Genomic DNA, 18195 nt, shown 5'->3' on the forward strand with positions numbered 1-18195 from the left:
TAGATTTGAGCGTTTAGATTTTGCTCCAAATCTGAACAATGTTTTTTCAAAATTTGGTACACGATCGTTTAGATTTGGCTAAATGAATTTTTTCAAAATTGTTTTGGTACACGATCGTTTACATTCTTTGGTACACGATCGTTTAGATTTGGCTAAACAATTTTTTAAAGATTGCTTTGTAGATGGATCATTTAGATTTATCGTTTTTTTTACACACAATCGTTTAGATTTAGCTACCCCAATCTAAACAATTTTTTTAAAGATTTTTGTAGACGATTGTTTAGATTTGGCTTTTTTTTTTACATGATTTTTTAGATTTGAAGCCAAATCTAAACGACATTTTTTTTAAGTCTACACAATCTTGAACAACCAGATAAATTTTTTTTAAAAAATGAGATCTTGAACCAAATAATAATTTGGAAAAAAAAAAAGAAAAAAGAAAGATGATGGAAAGAAAAAAAAAATCAAATCGCAAATGAAGAGGAGAAGAAAGACAATAAAAAAAAGGCCGACTTGGAATATTTAAAAAATGAATAACCTTATACGGGCCATAAATATTTTATCGGTTTGTTATATTTATGAAAATTTGTTTTTGTTATTTGTATTACAACATTTTGATGAGGTTTATTATTTTTTGTTAGGGAAACTTTCATAAGTATAACAAAACACCAAACTATTTACTGTCCCGTATAACAAAGCATATGCAAATTAGCCATTTTTAAATATTCCAAGTCTGTCATTCCGCCTTTCTTATTTTCCTCGCTGTGATTCTTTCATCATCTTCCTTCTTACTAGGATTCATTGTCTTTCTTTTTTTCTTCTTCTTTTTTTCTGCCACGATTTTGTCTTTCTTCTTTTGTGATTTCTTTTTTACATCGTTTAACCTTTCTATTATTTTTCTTCTTTTCCTCTTCTTTTTGTTTTTCGCTGCAATTTGTTTCCATCATCTTTCTTCTTTTCTGATTCTTTTTTTACGTCGTTTAAATTTTGATAACCAAATATAAACGATCGTGTACAAAAAATAGCAAAATCTAAAAAATCGTGTATAAAGAATCTTGAAAAAAAAATCATTTAGGTTGGAGTAGCCAAATGTAAATGATCATGTAAAAAAAATTCATCTGTAGACAAATCTAAACGATCGTGTACCAAAAAATTAAAAAATCATTTAGCCAAAACTAAACAATATGTGTAAAAAAGAATTAAAAAAAAATCATTTACCCAAACTTAAACGTGTAACCAAATTTTGAAAAGAAAAATAGTTTAGATTTGGGTCACGATTATGTAACCAAATTTAAACGTAACTAAATTAAATGATTCTGTACCAAACAATAGTCAGTCAAATCTAAATGATCGTGTATCAAATATATTACGCGCGCATTTTTGGTATTTTACAGGGTGCGACTCTCAACTTTTTCCATTTTTGGAATTCTTCTATATAGTGTAAATACTTTGCAGTTTTTTTATATTTTTGAAAAGACCGTTTTTGTTATGTTTCATAATTTTTTTTAACATTACAGTGAAATGTTAATTTTGTAGTGGAGAGATTAGAGAAGCATTTTGAGATACCTACCTAACCAATCATGGTCTCCGATAATATTATGGAAGAAAATTTAGTTATCCTTTTATAATTTTAACAAACTAACAACGTTCATGCATTGGGAGCGATTCATTGCGAAGGGGAAAAGCTAAGAAAAATTTAGCCCACACAAATGGGTGTATATCGGTATGATCTTCAACTCCAAACCCAGAACGCTGTTTCGCACTTCAATCGAAACTGGAACTCTCATCGTTCTCAATTCCCTAATAATGGTGAACTAAATCCTTCTCTCTTCATTCACAATCTCAGATTAAATTCCCCTTGGATTCTCATTTTTCAATAAAAGTCCGGTTCAGAAATGTCCAAATGCAGCAATTGCAGAGCTGCTTCTGCTGTCTCTGAAGTATGAGGTTTGGGAATTAATATTTTATTTCTTCTCTCCATATCTCGCAATTTCTTGATTGCTTGCTCCTTGCAGACTGTGTAATCTGAAGATTCTTGAATTAGTTGTATAATGGTTCCATGTCTCTCATATACCCATGACGTTTTTCCGAGCAAGAATTTTTCCCTGACCCCAAGAGGGAACATACGAGCGAAGAAGGCTCTCTTCTTACTTCAAAACTGCAAGAATTTCAAACACCTCAGGCAAATCCATGCCAAAATCATTCGTAGTGGCCTTTCTAACGATCAATTACTTACTAGGAAACTCATTCATCTCTACTCTACTCATGGAAGAATAGCATATGCGATTTTTCTATTTTATCAAATCCAAAACCCTTGTACGTTTACTTGGAATCTGATAATCAGGGCCAACACTATCAATGGTCTCTCTGAACAAGCTCTCATGTTGTATAAGAACATGGTATGTCAAGGAATTGCAGCCGATAAGTTTACATTTCCATTTGTCATCAAAGCTTGTACAAATTTCTTATCCATTGACCTAGGAAAAGTAGTTCATGGGTCTTCAATCAAATACGGTTTTTCAGGGGATGCATTCGTGCAGAACAATCTGATAGATTTTTACTTTAAGTGTGGACATAAACATTGTGCTTTGAAGGTGTTTGAGAAAATGCGTGTTTGCAATGTGGTTTCATGGACAACCGTGATATCTGGGCTCATCTCTTGCGGTGATTTACTGGAAGCAAGAAGGATATTTGATGAGATGCCATCTAAAAATGTTGTTTCATGGACAGCAATGATAAATGGGTATATTAGAAATCAACAACCTGAAGAAGCTCTTGAACTGTTTAAGAGAATGCAGGCTGAGAATATTTTCCCAAACGAGTATACAATGGTAAGCTTGATCAAAGCATGTACAGAAATGGGAATCTTAAGTCTTGGTCGAGGGATTCACGACTATACAATCAAGAACTGTTTTGAAATTGGTGTTTATCTCGGCACGGCCCTGATTGACATGTACAGCAAATGTGGTAGTATAAAGGATGCAATAGAAGTTTTTGAGACGATGCCTAGAAGAAGTTTGCCGACTTGGAACTCGATGATCACCAGCTTAGGAGTACATGGGTTGGGGCAGCAAGCTCTCAATATTTTCAGTGAAATGGAAAGGGTAAATGTGGAGCCAGATGCAATCACTTTCGTAGGCGTTTTATGCGCTTGTGTACATATGAAGAATGTCAAGGAAGGGTGTGCTTACTTCAAACGAATGACACAACATTATGGTATTGCACCAATTCCTGAGCATTACGAGTGCATGACTGAGCTATATGCTCGTTCTAATAACTTGGATAAAGCCTTCAAATCAACAAAAGCGATATCGGTAGAACCCGATTAGGATTCCTTGGCTTTTCTGTTGAATAATGAGTAAAGAAATATCCAAATGCAGGAAGTGGGAAGTTTGGCCAAAGCCCTTCTCTTTGCTTTGATGCCAGAGCCAAGCAGGTGCGGTATTTTCTGTTGATTATGTGAGCTTACTACTTGCTTTTCATGCTCTTGCATGGTATACGACAAACATTAATTGTTATTGATTTTCATTGCAATAGATATACCCTGTTGATTTCAATGAATTTGAAATTGTTGATAGCAAAATAGGTGTAATATACAAGGGTTAAACGTGCATTCATTATTCTTATGCTTGTGCAAATTGCAATTCCCACATGGACAAACTTCTCTTCCATTTGAAGTTATAAGTAAAACATAATAAACTTATGAAGTAGAAGTTGGTTAATTTTTCTAGTTCTTGAACAAAGCTCCATTGGTGGAAGCAACCCCTCCTTATAGTTGTTAATATATCATGATGGTGTAATATACATATATAAAAAACACAATGCTCAACTCTATCATTCATGCTTAGAGACATGACCATAACCACATGTAGCTCACACAACCTACATAAAATTAAAATGAATTTAAGTTCAAGAAAAGGGTTGATGGAAACAGTTTAACATTTTGTTCATATTTCTATCTTTGCTTTAATCCTCAAAATAGATTTCAAGTTGCAACTTCTTTTGAAAAACTTAAACTCATAAAATTTTGAGGACTTAAAAAAAAAGTAGTGAAGTGATAGACCTCTAACAGTATTTCAGTATAATAGAAGGAATAAGAAGAAGGTTTAGTATAAGTGGCAGAATTGTAGTAAAAGACAGATTGTAGTAAGTTTGTTAGTAGTCTATTATTCTTTAAGTAGGTCGCTGTGAGTTAGTATAAATAGAGAAGTTTGGGCGAGAAAAGGGTCTCATGTGTAATTTGAGGAGTAAGTTGGCTTGTTCTTTTTAAGAGGAAGAAGACAAGAAGGCCCTAGACATTGAATTGAGTTTCACTCAATTCAATTTACATTGTAATCGAATTCCATTTCATCAATAAACTACAGTATTACTTTCGATTAGTTTGGTACCATTTTGGTATTAGAGCTCGTCGATCCGAAAAAGAGAAGTTGACGATGGTGCAAACAAGAGATCGTCGGAATAAAGAAGGAGTTGAGTAAGATGTCGATAATTGAAGCAACACTGATTAAACGAAGAATATAGAACTAATGTGTCTGCAGTCTGAGAAACATCAGCAGGCCATTCTATCGTACATGGAAACAAATGCGAAGGAGTGATCAATGATCAGTGAATGGATGACTGAGTCGGTTCTATAGGAGTCGTCGACGATGAAATCGAAAGAGAATGAGGCATCTTCCAGTCAAAATATCGAAGAAAACAGAGCCGAAAAGAAAAGTGATTCAGACGATAACTCGGCAGATCGAAGCAAATTTAAGAAAGTGGAAATGGCGGTTTTCATCGGTGAGGATCCCGATTTCTGGCTCTTCCGTGCTGAAAGGTATTTTCAAATACATAAGCTATCTGAATCTGAGAAAATGTTAGTTTCTACTATTAGCTTTGATGGTCCAGCATTAAATTGGTACTGTTCGCAAGAGGAGAGGGAGAAATTTGTGAGTTGGTCCAATATGAAAGAAAGGCTATTAGTACGGTTTAGATCTACTAGAGAAGGATCTATTTGTGGCCGATCCTTAGAATTCGATAGGAAACTACGGTAAAAGAATATAGAAACTTGTTTCATAAGTTGGTAACTCCTTTGTCCGACCTACAAGAAATAGTTGTGGAAGAAACTTTTATGAATGGATTATTTCCATGGATACGGGCAGAAGTAGCATTCTGTAGACCGAAAGGCTTAGCCGAGATGGTGTTGATAGCTCAATTGGTTGAAAATAGAGAGATTATTAGAGGTGAAGCGAATTTGAACGGGTTTTCTAGCGAAAAATACCCATCGCAATCCTCAGTGAATGCAAAACCTACAGCAAATCAGTTTACAAGTGAAAATAAAGGAAATACGTTGTTTCCTATAAGGACGATTACGCCGAGGAGCCCAAATGCCGGTGAAGTGTGCAAGGAGGGAACTTCTAAAAGGCTACCTGACCTAGAGTTCCAATTGAGAAGAGAATAGGGACTTTGTTTTAAATGTAATGAGAAGTATTCGGCTTGTCACAAGTGCAAAATGAAAGAGCAGCGAGACCTTAGAATGTTTCTGGTCAACAGTAACAATGAAGAACTTGAAATTATTGAAGAAGTTGAAGCCGAAAGTAAAGAACTGAGAATGGTGGAGGTAAAAGATAACACTGCAGCCTGTGTGGAGTTATCAATTAATTCTGTTGTTGGGTTGACTTGACTGCTCTGGGAACAATGAAAGTTAGAGGTATGTTGCAAGACAAGGAGGTGGTAATTTTGATTGATTGTGGCACCACACATAATTTTGTGTCTGAAAAATTGATAAAATCTCTACAATTACCAATTAAGGAGACTGGTCATTATGGCGTTATACTTGGTTTAGGCGGCTGTTCAAGGAAAAGGAGTATGTGAGTCTTTAGATGTGAAAATGAATGAATGGAGTGTAAGGGAGGATTTTCTACCATTAGAACTAGGAGGGGTAGACATTATTCTTGGAATGCAATGGCTTTATTCACTAAGGGTGACAATTGTAGACCGGAAGAACTTAACATTAACATTTCATGATAATGAGAAGCAAATATGTATCAAAGGTGATCCGAGTCTTACGAAGTCAAGAGTGAGTTTGAAAAATTTATCGAAGACTTAGGAGGATCAAGATCATGGATATTTTATTGAATGTAGATCTCTTGGGCTGATCGAATTGAATAGTACAATTTCTAAGGAAACAGAGGAAAGTGACGAAACAAAGGGGTTAATCGCTTCTGTGTTAAATCAGTACAATGATGTTTTTGAATGGTCGGAGAAGCTTCCACCTAGAAGGAGCGTTGAACATCATATACATTTAAAAATGGATACTAACCCTGTAAATGTAAGACCATACCGCTATGCATACCATCAAAAGGAAGAAATGGAAAAGCTAGTTGGCGAGATGTTAGCCTCGGAGGATATATGACCGAGTGTAGGTCCATATTCAAGCCCAGTATTATTGGTTAAAAAGAAAGACGGTAGTTGGCGATTTTGTGTGGACTACTGAGCCCTGAACAATGTCACTGTCTCGGATAAGTTCCCAATTCTGGTGGTTGAAGAATTGTTTCGAATTGAGTGTAGCTTCCTTATTAACTAAGATTGATCTGAAAGCAGATTATCATCATATTAGAATGGCAGATGAAGATGTGGAAAAGACTGATTTTCGGATGCACAAAGGCCATTATGAGTTTTTAGTAATGCCCTTTGGGCTAACTAATGCTCCGACTACCTTCCAATCATTAATGAATACCATATTCAAGCCTTATTTGAGGAGGTTTGTCTTAGTTTTCTTCGATGATATATTGGTTTATAGTAAGAATATTGATGATCATTTAAAGCATATAGAAGTAGTGTTGATTGTGCTAAGAAAGCATGAGTTGTATGCTAATAGAAAAAAATGCAGTTTTGGCAAAGCAAGGGTAGAGTATTTAGGGCATATAATATCTGAAGATGGGGTGGAAGTAGACCCAGAAAAAATCTAATCTATAGCAGATTGGCCTAAACCAACGAATGTGCGGGAAACACGTGGATTCCTCGAATTAACTGGGTATTATTGAAGGTTTGTGCATCAGTATGAGCCATTGCTGCTCCCCTTACTCAGCTACTAAAGAAAGGAGGGTTCAAATGAAATAAAGAAGCTGACGAGGCTTTTGACAAGCTGAAGGAGGCAATGATGTCTCTACCTATTTTACCGTTACCAAAGTTTGACCGACCCTTTAAGATTAAGACATATGCATCTTGTTTTGGAGTGGGAGTAGTATTAATCCAAGATAAATGTCCTATAGCTTTTTATAGCCACACATTGGCAATAAGGGACAGGGGATGACCGGTATGTGAAAGAGAGCTGATGGCCGTGGTTTTGGCTGTGCAAAGATGGAGACCATATCTGTTGGGAACGAGGTTTATTGTGAGGACTGATCAAAGGTCATTGAAGTTTCTGTTGGAGCAGCGTGTGATACAACCACAATATCAAAGGTGGATTGCTAAACTCTTGGGATATGCGTTTGAGTTAGTGTATAAACCCGGAGTTGAGAATAAAGTAGCGGATGCTCTCTCAAGGATCCCCTCTACTGCACAATTGTGTAGTATGATAGCCCCGATCTTTCTTGATTTAAAGACGATTAAAGAAGAAGTCGAAGAGGATGAGAATCTGTATAAAATTATAACTGAGTTATGTGGGGGATAGGAGCAGCTGTATAAAATTATAACGGAATAAAACTTTATTCTTGTCTCCAACAGGGTTATAAGCCATTTAAGATTCCTACATAGGTTTGGAGTGATATATCTATGGACTTTGTGGATGGTTTTTCTGAGGTAGTAGGTTTTGAAGTAATATTTGTAGTGGTAGACCGACTGAGTAAATATGGCCATTTTTTGCCACTGAAGCATCCATATTCTGCAAAATCAATAGCTGAATTGTTTGTCAAGGAGGTAGTGAGACTTCACGGATTTACCAAATCCATTGTGTCGGATAGAGATAAGGTGTTCCTTAGTAATTTTTTGAAGGAGATGTTTCGATTAGCTGGAATAAAATTGAATAGAAGTTCTGCATATCATCCTCACTCCGATGGACAAACTGAAGTGGTGAATAGAGAAGTTGAGGTATATTTGCGAAAACTGAAGTGGTGAATAGAGGAGTTGAGGTATATTTGCAATGTTTTTGCAGCGAAAAGCCTAAAGAATGGATTAACTGGTTACTGTGGGCCGAGTATTGGTATAATGCCACCTTTCGGAGGGTTTTAGGCATGACACCTTTTCAAGTGGTCTATGGGCACAAACCTCCTTCTCTGATGTTGGCGATCAGGTAACATCCAATGCTACATTGGATGAACAGTTGAAAGAAAGAAATATGTTATTAATGTCCTTAAGAGACCATTTACGGCTGGCACAGGATCAGATGAAAAAATATGCTGATCAGAAAAGACGACATGTGGAGTATGAAGTTAGGGACTTTGTGTTTTTTAAGATAAGACCATATCGTCAATTTTCCTTGAGAGAAAAAAGAAATGAGCTCTCTTCCTAGTATTTCGGACCTTATAAAATCCTTGAAAGGATTGGTCCAGTGGCCTATAGGCTGGAATTATCGACAGGTTCCGTAATCCATCCTATTTTTCATGTGTCTCAACTAAAGAAAGTGGTGGAAGAGCATACTGATGCGCAACCAACAATACAGCAGCTGGAAGAGAACTTTGTGTGGGAGACTAATCTTGTTGAAGCTATTGACTATCGCAAAAATAAAGCAAGAGGCTGGGAACTTATGGTGAGCTGGGAAGGATTGCCGAATCATGAGGCAACTTGAGAAATGTACGAGGAAGTGCAACATAAATATTCAAGTCTTCACCTTGAGGACAAGGTGAATTTGGAAGGGAGGAGTAATGATAGACCTCCAATAGTATTTCAGTACAGTAAAAGGAATAAGAAGAAGGTTTAGTATGAGTGGCAGAATTGTAATAAAAGACAGATTGTAGTAAGTTTGTTAGTAGTCTGTTATTCTTTAAGTAGGTTAGTGTGAGTTAGTATAAATAGAGAGATTTGGGCGGAAAAAGGATCTCATGTTTAGTTGGAAGAGTTAGTTGGCTTGTTCTTCTTGAGAGGAAGAAAACAAGAAGGCCCTAGACATTTAATTGAGTTGCAAATTCAATTTACATTGTAATCAAATTCCATTTTATCAATAAACCACAGAATTAATTTCGGTTAGTTCATTATCTACCAAAAAGATAATAGATAGTCGAAAAGATAGAATATAAAACTCAACTATTACAAGTATGTATGTTGTCAGAGGTTGATCATTGTATATATGCAAGGGATGAATAATAGCTATGGTATATACATTTCTATGATGAGATTAACTCAAACATAGCTTAGTTAATAAGATATTGATTACTATTAACAAGTTTGATTGTCAACCTCTCACTTTTAAGAAATAAATTTAATTAAAAAAGAAAAAACAAACTCCTTGGACAAGGTTGATTGATTGGATAGAGCAAATATGTGACTGTTTTTGTTTGAAATCTAGGTTAGAAGTTGGAGTCATAATGGGCAGATTAACTAGGCTTGTACTACTAACCTTCTAAGAAAGAATAGAAGGAACCATGGATTGTGGGCCTAGCCCGAAACATTTGGCCCAAATTATTCTTTCAACCTTCTTTCGAATATCTAAATTGGGTTGCTTCATCAAACCTTAGGTCTGGATTATATTTTGTACGAATAGGTCCTTGTATTTTAGCCTCGGAAAGATAGTGAATCCGTAATCATTCTTAGGACTTCTTGTAAAAGACTGAGCTAAAATGTTCGTTCACTGTTTTGGCTAATGAACAGAAACAAAGAAAAAGAAATCTCAGACTGTATTACAAATTAATCCAAGTAAATCGGATCTTTATAGTATATAAAAAAATAGATAACTATCTCCATAAAATAATATCATATGGTTGAGGGTTATCTTAGGTTATCTACCAAAAAAGAAAGTTATGTCTTTAGTCAACAAGCTAAGCTCACCCTATTTCACCAAAAAGAAAAACAATTGAGGCTAGTTTGAAGAGTTTGCTATTGACACTCTGTAACCTGGAGGGCTGCGCCTACTCTCACACAATCAGTATAGATGTTCCCAAGCAAGAGATAGTCAACATGTCATATAATTAAATGGCAACGCAAGCAATTCTCTTTAGCTGAACCGAGCACTTTGTGTACTAATTTGGGCATCGAAGTGCACTTGATCGACTTGATACTACACTGGCGTAACTATTCTAATTGTTAGTGATATATAATTAAATTTGTCTTTAACCATTAGCTTAAGCTTTTGATTTTCATTTGTTGAGTCTTTCAAATATTTCAAGCCCACTAGTTTAAATTTTTAGGTGAATTGGTAGTTTAATACTAACAAGGTATCTAGACTAGAGAAGGAAGAAGGCATGAATAAGATACCCATCCAAATATATGGGAGAGGTCTATTGTCCTTTAATGGGAGAATGAGAATTTGGCTGTAGAACTGGCCTTCCATCTAATCCAAATTAATCCATTCCATTATATGTTATTTTCAGTGGGGACTGGCAATTTAGCTGTATGTGTAACTTTATTGAGTTAAGACATTATAGATAATGGGCCTTGGGCAAAAATATCTTGGAGAGATTAAAAAATATCTCCAAGATGATGGGAAAGTTTGAAAGCTTCCTATAAATGAATAAACATCATAGGAAGAAGAAGCAAAGCAATCTTATCTAGAGAGACACCCTCCAGTGTATTCTATATAAAGAGTTAATTATAACTTACTTATGCTCATTCAAATCTCAAAACCTTATTTACAACATATCATCAAAATCCAAAATGCAGGCCGCTGTTCTTAGCATTGCTGTTCCTTCCCTTCTTCCCAGCTCAACACTTTCCAATAGTAGCCATTCTCATTTCCCTTTCATCACATTTGGTTCTAACTCATCACGTCCCTCGGCCATCAAAGCAACCGCCTCGGTCGTCTATGACACATCTGTAGTTGATTATAGCTCTGCTATCTCGTAAGTTATTTTCTCTTGCAACCTTAGCTTCTGTTTTGTATTGAAATTAAATTTGAAGCACTACACCAAACTCCTCGATTAAGTTATATCTTTCCATATTGGATCTTGACCTTTAAATTATACATCATTTAATACATAAGTGAAACTACTCGGACTCATTTGACATCTTTTAACTGCAAGAAATTATTAAATACAAAATTGAAAATCATTAACTTAATTATTAGACAAATATGAAAACTTATGGTTTTGATGGTGCCATAAAATGTGAATAAAAGTGTATTCTTGTAATCTACGAGGTTTTAAACGTTGTTGTTGACGAAAATATCAAAGTTTCAATTATGTGGAAATATTAAAAGATAATATTAAAAAATATAAAGTGTGAATAAACATTACCGTTTTAAAATAAGTTTAAATATCGGAGAAAACATCCATTTTCACTCTAAACTTACTCAAAGTTTTATCCTCCTAACTCATAATTCAATTTTAACTGATTCATTCATTAATCGTAAATTATTTTTACTCATAGTTGCAATGAAATAATTTATAAAAGAAAAAGTTTGACCAATGTCAGAATTCATAAATTTCAAAAATTAAAAGAATCTCTCACGTTGTCTTTCTCTAAGGAAATTATCGACTTCATATACATATTGTATGATTTTATTATTTTATATGTATGAAACAACTTTTTTCTATTGATATTTAATTAGAAGTGAGAATTTATTACTTAAAAATCTCTATAATCTAAAATGGATACAATCTGACAAATTTGGAGTTAAAATGGATCTTTTTTCCAATGTTTTATCGTTAACATAATTAGGTTTAAAAGAAAATTTTATATTTTTGGTTGTATAATTCCATCATTGGTATGTTATAATGAAAATATTTGATTATGTCTTATGGTGATGTCAAACTTATCAAAAACATAAAAATATGATGAAGATTTAATAAATTTAAGTTGGTTGAATTCATAGTTTTAAATTTTCACCGGCATCTTGATATATATATATATATATTTTTCTGTTTTAACAAATTTGATGAGAAGATGAGGAATGAAATGATGTATTTTTTTTTTTTTTAATTTCTTTATGGTATGAAGGTGGATATTTTAAGAATATTTTGATGAAGGTTGTATATGGTATGAGAACAGGGTGTTTCCAGCAGAAGCATGTGAGACAATAGGTGGAGAGGCATGTTGTTGGGCAAATATGTTTCCAGAAGTAAGGCTTCAGCCTTCACTTAACAATAATCAAAACCCCGCCGTTGCAAATTTGGAGGAGATTGATAGAGAGTATCTTGATTATGCCGCCGATTCAAAGACGTAACTCACTTATTTTTTCCTTTTCTTTTTCATTATCCTCCAAACTTCGAACCATATTATAATATAATCATCTATATGAACAACAATCCTTTTATTATTTCAATATTCAAAATCTAACTCACATCACAACAATATCTTTATCATGTATTTCAAAATGCAGTGTTTTCCGAGGAGAGGCTTGCGATGATCTTGGTGGAGAATTCTGTGAAGCTGAGTTCCTAAATGGGGTTTTCTAGTCTTTTTATTTCATAACAAGCACAAAAATAAAATACTAGAGGCTTCTTAGTTGTTGTTTGATTAGCCCCCATATGCCCATATCATAGCTTCTCTAATTGTAACTTAAAGTCTGTAACATCCTTTTCACTATTCTCTATAAATAATAATGCTTAAATGTTTTAGCTATTTTCTTTCCTTTTTCCAATCAAGGTTTCATTTGATGATAACATTCTAATACCTGTACATCACTTCATTAACATTTTTGTTACAAAACTCATACATTCAACCGTCTCAATTACTCTACACAACCCTCTCTAACTTTTTCTATCCAGGGATACTCCATCATTTTATCATAGCAATTTTTTAAAAATGTTTCCACAATGTTAAATCACATTTGAACAAGTCTCCTCCATACTTCTAAGAATTGGTGCCTTGATCATTTTCAAATATAATCTTAGAAGATGTTCTAACTAGTTCAATCATTTATAAATTCAATTAGTGTCATACAACCATTTTCAATCTAAATTCTTTTAAACTTATAAAAGTTCGAGTTCATACTTAAGTTTGTTTCAAAATTTAGAAATAATTCTCCCCCAACTAATATAGTTAGTTATTTAAAAGTTAATATTAAGGCATTCAAGTGGACGTTAGTAAAAACTCAAAAGTAAAAGTATAAAATATTTGAATTAATATATTGAAAATTGAAAACCAAATCAAAATTATAGAGATAAAAGTATCAATTTATGAACCAAATGGAAAAAAAAAAAAAAAAGATTAAAACCTAGGGGCAAAATCAGAGAGATGAAGGCAATTTAAAAAGGTTATAACAGAAGTAAACTACATTTAAGAAGAAAAATCTTATTCCAAAAAACTCAACCAAATGAAGTGTGACACATGAGGTTGATCTTGCAATTATGTTCCGAAAGCAAGAGAGGTAAAATACTAAACCCACAAAATGTTACCCACACCTACTTGTGGTTGTTGCCTTCGAGAATAAGACGGGGCTAAGCTGAATGTTTGTTGGATTTACAGAATTTGTTGATGCATAAAAACACATCAATTATTCCATCCATCAATGGGAAGAGCTGCTTCAGTTTTGTTAATAGCTTCAGTTATACAACACCATGTAAACCAGCTGAATCCAACAGCACTGCTTTTATTTGCTCAGGCAAGATCTCCTGACCTTCCTTGGATTGCTGAAAAGAAATGAAAAGATATTGAATCTTTGCAGGATATAAGATTAATAGTACAAAACAGCCCATTGAAGAGAAGAGAAATGGGGAGTTCCAAACCCACATATGCATACATGAATGTGCTATTGCGGACAATCAAACTTCTTTTAATGATTCATATATGAAAATTGTATCCAAAGCCGTAAGATTAAATATTAAATTAGTCTTGAGAAATTAAAGTAAAAAGGTTTATTTAAGCCTGACAAAAGTGATTTTAACAATCTCAAAATCATTTCCAAACATCCACTACAACTAATTTGAAAGATCGAAGTCAACAAAGGGCCAATGAAAACGAAAGGAGAGCGAACCTCGGCGCGAAACACGTCTAAAGCAAATCCATTGAAACAGCTGATTACAGCTTGCTGGATGTCCAACCCAAGGTTATCCAAAGCCCTCATGGTGGATAGCAAGAGACCTGGCTTGCGAGAACAAAACATGTGAATATTGACAGCTCTGCCTTCTCTGACCCGGACTTCAACCTGTTTATTTATGCAGGATACCAATCATGATTTGAAGCATAAATATATGCACATGAGCACACATGCACATTGGAAAATGCATACAAATCTCATAAATGTTCGAGAATGAAACTAACTTCATAAAGATACGCTCAGAAAATGAATCGAAAACATGATTTTCATGTTCAGTATCCAGTTGAACTGAATTCCTCGGATGAAAAAAAAACAAAAAAGAGATGCAAGTGTTCTACCAATATCATTATAACTAACAAAAAATCATACTGTCCAAGAAATTTACCCACGACATATTCTTGAGCATCTCTCAGTTAATTAAGACATAGGGATTCATCTGCTAAACTTGATTATATTTTCTACAGCCTATAACAATAAGACGAAGAGACTGTAACTCACATGATAACTGCTAGTTTAAGAAACTGTAGACCATACACCATTAAAAATGTGTTTGGTATGATTCTTCAAAGTAGCATAGAGCACATGTTACTGCTCCATGCCCACATCCCATACAAGTATCATCAGACAGTTCATTGGACCTCACTATTTGGAGGGGGACTTCAAACTGATACATTTGACTATAGATCTAGTTGAAATTTTAGAAGTAACTCATTCGAACAAGGCAAAAATTGTTCATGCATTGGTAGTTTCTACATACAAACAAGCAAGCTCAAAAAATTACTAAGCAATCATTTGCATCATTAATATCATAAGGCATTGAAATATTCTTAGCTCTTTCAGAATCAAATATTAGCTCTTGCTGCAAGCACTTGTTGAGGAAAATTAAGAACAAACAAAAAGGAAGAACGTCTAGCTGCATAGATATACAAAAGTGACGAAACACAAAAATACCACTAAATCCTAAAAGAAGCAAAAAAGAAGAAGTTGGATAGTTACCCTGGCAGGCTGTGCATAGGGGCTGGACAAGTTGCTTGGACACAGCTCCTCTTTGACACGACAAGGAAGAGTCGGCAGCGTCGGCGTCAACGGGTGAAAGCTCGCAGAAGGTTGCAACACAGAACCAGGAGGGGTCGACTCAAGTTCATTATGGAGATCATTTATCCTTTGAAGAAGCTCCTTCAAGTAGTCAATGGCATCTCCAAGTATTGAAGCTCTATCCATCTGTGTACACAAGGAGAGTAGAGATTTGGTGTTTTAACAGAGGATCAGAGAAAAATTAAACATTGAAACAACAGGAATTATTTGCCCAAATTCCCAAGAAAACACATGAGCTTAACGATTACAAATTAGATACAATTATGCCACAAATCCTAATAATTCACAGTCGTTTTTACTATGAACTTGAGAACATTTATTCTATGCCACCAGTGGTTCAAGATCTATCCACCATGAGATCGAGACGAGCAAAATCCTGAATCCGTACCTTGCTTATCTTGGGTACGACGGACCTAAGCATGTAAAGTCTATCATTCAGTTTCTTTCTACGCCGCCGCTCCGCCATCAGATTTTTCGCCGGCAGCCCCTTCTTCTTCCCCTTCTGGTCTCCGCCAGTGATAGTACTGTTGGCATTGGAATGGCTTCCACATTTTTTAGCATTAACATTATCCTCTTGCTTATTATACTCAATGGGTTCGTCGGAATCATAATTCAAGCGAGAAACATCCACGCTGCCATCCTCAATGTCCTCGTCGCCGTTCATCTTCCTCAGCCTCTCTAAATTCGGCGTCCACATTGAGCCTTCTCCTAATTTAAACCCCGAAACCTCCAAATTCTCTAGTTTATCAGGTCCACCAGAGCCAACTCGATGCGCCGCCCGCTTCTGAAACAGGGTCGGCTGCACACCGACCTCCGGGAACACTTCGAGAGGTCTCAAAACCTTAGACCTGTTCTGAAACAGAGCATTCCCACAGGCATCGAAGTTCTCAAAAGCAGCCGCCGAATTAAATCCAGGACCAAATGCCGGAGAGTTATCGGGAACGGGAAAGTCGGAGTTGTTTAAGGTGAGCTCCTGATTAGCTATTTGAGGAAGAGACGAAATGCCAGTGAAACCCATCAAAGCTTGGTTACCCTGGTAAGATCCAAGCAGACCATTTTCACCGCCTAAATCAAAGGCATTATCAAAACTGGAACCGCAAACAACGTTAAGAAGAGAAGAAAAGCAGGAAGATTTGTGAGAAGGTAAGATGGAGTTGGAATGGGAAGGATGGAGAGGAAAAGCGTGAGAAGGAGAGCAGGAAGAGGAGGAATCTAAAGGGTGTAAGAGGAAGTCATCAGAAGGATTGGAGGAGAAAGGAAGGTCAGGAAGGTGGGGATGAGAAGAAAGGGAAGGGAAATCTTGGTGGGAAGGATTGAGAGGAGTAGAAGAGTTGATGTAGCAGTCGGATGGGAGAATGGATTTGAAGGAGGAAATGGAGGGGGCGGGAGGAATGGGGAGGGAGTGGTGGTTGTCGTGGTTGGTTGTTGTTGTCCAAGAAGTAGCGTCTTCATGGTCGCCGTCGAGCCAGAGGATTCCGGTGGATTTGGGAAGCATTTGGTGGAGGGAGAGAACTGCAGAGGAGAGGAGGGGGGAAGAAGGAGGAGGAAAGGTCGTTAAAGAGAGAGAAAAAAGGGAAAAGGCTTTTTAAAAGAGAGAGAGAGAAGAAATGAAAGAGAAATATATTCCAAAGTTTGAACGTTACGTATCAGAAATTCAGAGCAAAAACAGAAAGAGAAGACCGCCAATCTCTAATATTCTCTTTCTCCCTTTCTCTCCCTCCCTCTCCATTCCTTTCTTTTTCTTTTTCTTTTTCTTTTTCTCTCCCTCAATTCTCCTCTTCCCAACAAAAAAATTTTATGCCACAAACCAATTTTATTACCAAAATATACCTACGTACACACATATATGTCTGTATATGAAAGTACACTTATGGGTGAACTATGGAGTCTACGTCCCACTCTTGATTTCAAATAATTATATGACTAACTTTTTAATGAAGCTTTCCAGAATCAAATTAAATCAGGGTAATGACAACAACGAGCACAACCAAATATAATATAATTCAATTGGAATGGTCACGATGTTTTGAATTCTCATTCTCAATTGTACTAAAAACAATCAATAATGATACTACAACGTACCCAAGTTTAACATCAATCAAGTTAAGACACTTGTTTCTCTTCTCCTTATTTCATATGATTCTGCTAAGTACGACATTGATCCTAAGATAAGTAAAAGAATAAAAAAAAAGGGGTTCATCTCAATCAAACTAGAGAGGTATGTGATACTACCTAGTTCAACTTGATACTTCTCTATTTTATGGATTAATTTAAGCATCATTGGAGTGTGTTACCATAACATCATATAACATTACATACAAATATCTTCCTTACATGCTACTTGACTACTTAACCAAATCCTTAAACTCAAAATTGATGGGAATCGATCTCAATCACACTACGGAGGAATCTAATATTGTCGTACTTCAACTCGACACTTCTTCATTCACGCACACTAACTTAAACATCGTGAAGTGTGTTGTCATGAAAATACACATAAATATCTTTCTCACCAAGTTGCTTAGCTACTTGACCAAATCTTTAAACTAGGAGCTATAACAATTTTAGCTATTCTCACATAAACTATTATATATATCGTTATTTATCCGTTTTTTTTAATAACTCAAGATATCTATCATTAGTTTCTAATCTTTTTACTATATTAAATTACAAATTTGACACTTAAATTTTAACATGTATCTGATTTTATTTTTCAAGTTAGTCTACTTGGTATTTAACACACCTAACTATATACTAGAAATTTGAAAAAAAACCTACCAAATATAAGGACTATTTTCAAATATAATCAAATGAGCCAAAATATTTACATAACTTAGTAAATTATTATAGTTTATCTACTATACACATTAATAAATCAAGATATATTATTATCTGTGTTTGGTCTATTGTCGTCCATTAAAAATAAATAATAGTGTTTTGTTATATTTATAAATAGGTTAATTTTCATAAATGTAACAAAACACCAAACT

The 18195-nt window shown here is 35.1% G+C and overlaps 3 protein-coding genes across 3 annotated transcripts; 2 read left to right on the plus strand and 1 right to left on the minus strand.

Annotated features, from left to right (window-relative positions):
• The first annotated feature begins 1610 nt into the window (after window positions 1–1610).
• Window positions 1611–3583, plus strand: LOC103491736 (pentatricopeptide repeat-containing protein At3g26630, chloroplastic). Its single transcript, XM_051086723.1, has 3 exons — window positions 1611–1723; window positions 1847–1940; window positions 2016–3583. Exon 3 carries the CDS (start codon window positions 2052–2054, stop codon window positions 3327–3329), a length of 1278 nt encoding a protein of 425 aa, XP_050942680.1. The 5' UTR covers window positions 1611–1723; window positions 1847–1940; window positions 2016–2051; the 3' UTR covers window positions 3330–3583.
• Window positions 3584–10679: 7096 nt separating this feature from the next.
• Window positions 10680–12693, plus strand: LOC127143777 (light-regulated protein, chloroplastic-like). Its single transcript, XM_051086724.1, has 3 exons — window positions 10680–10973; window positions 12121–12291; window positions 12452–12693. The coding sequence occupies exons 1-3, from the start codon at window positions 10789–10791 to the stop codon at window positions 12525–12527; spliced, it is 432 nt and encodes a 143-aa protein (XP_050942681.1). The 5' UTR covers window positions 10680–10788; the 3' UTR covers window positions 12528–12693.
• A 635-nt stretch (window positions 12694–13328) lies between these two features.
• LOC103491734 (transcription factor ICE1) lies at window positions 13329–16992 on the minus strand. The gene is made up of 4 exons (XM_008451796.3): window positions 15594–16992; window positions 15107–15331; window positions 14048–14218; window positions 13329–13703 (listed from the first exon to the last, which is right to left on the minus strand). The coding sequence occupies exons 1-4, from the start codon at window positions 16698–16700 to the stop codon at window positions 13620–13622; spliced, it is 1587 nt and encodes a 528-aa protein (XP_008450018.1). The 5' UTR covers window positions 16701–16992; the 3' UTR covers window positions 13329–13619.
• Between the last annotated feature and the right edge of the window lie 1203 nt (window positions 16993–18195).

Source organism: Cucumis melo, chromosome 6 (assembly GCF_025177605.1).
Source record: "Cucumis melo cultivar AY chromosome 6, USDA_Cmelo_AY_1.0, whole genome shotgun sequence".
Classification (NCBI taxonomy): Eukaryota; Viridiplantae; Streptophyta; class Magnoliopsida; order Cucurbitales; family Cucurbitaceae; genus Cucumis; species Cucumis melo.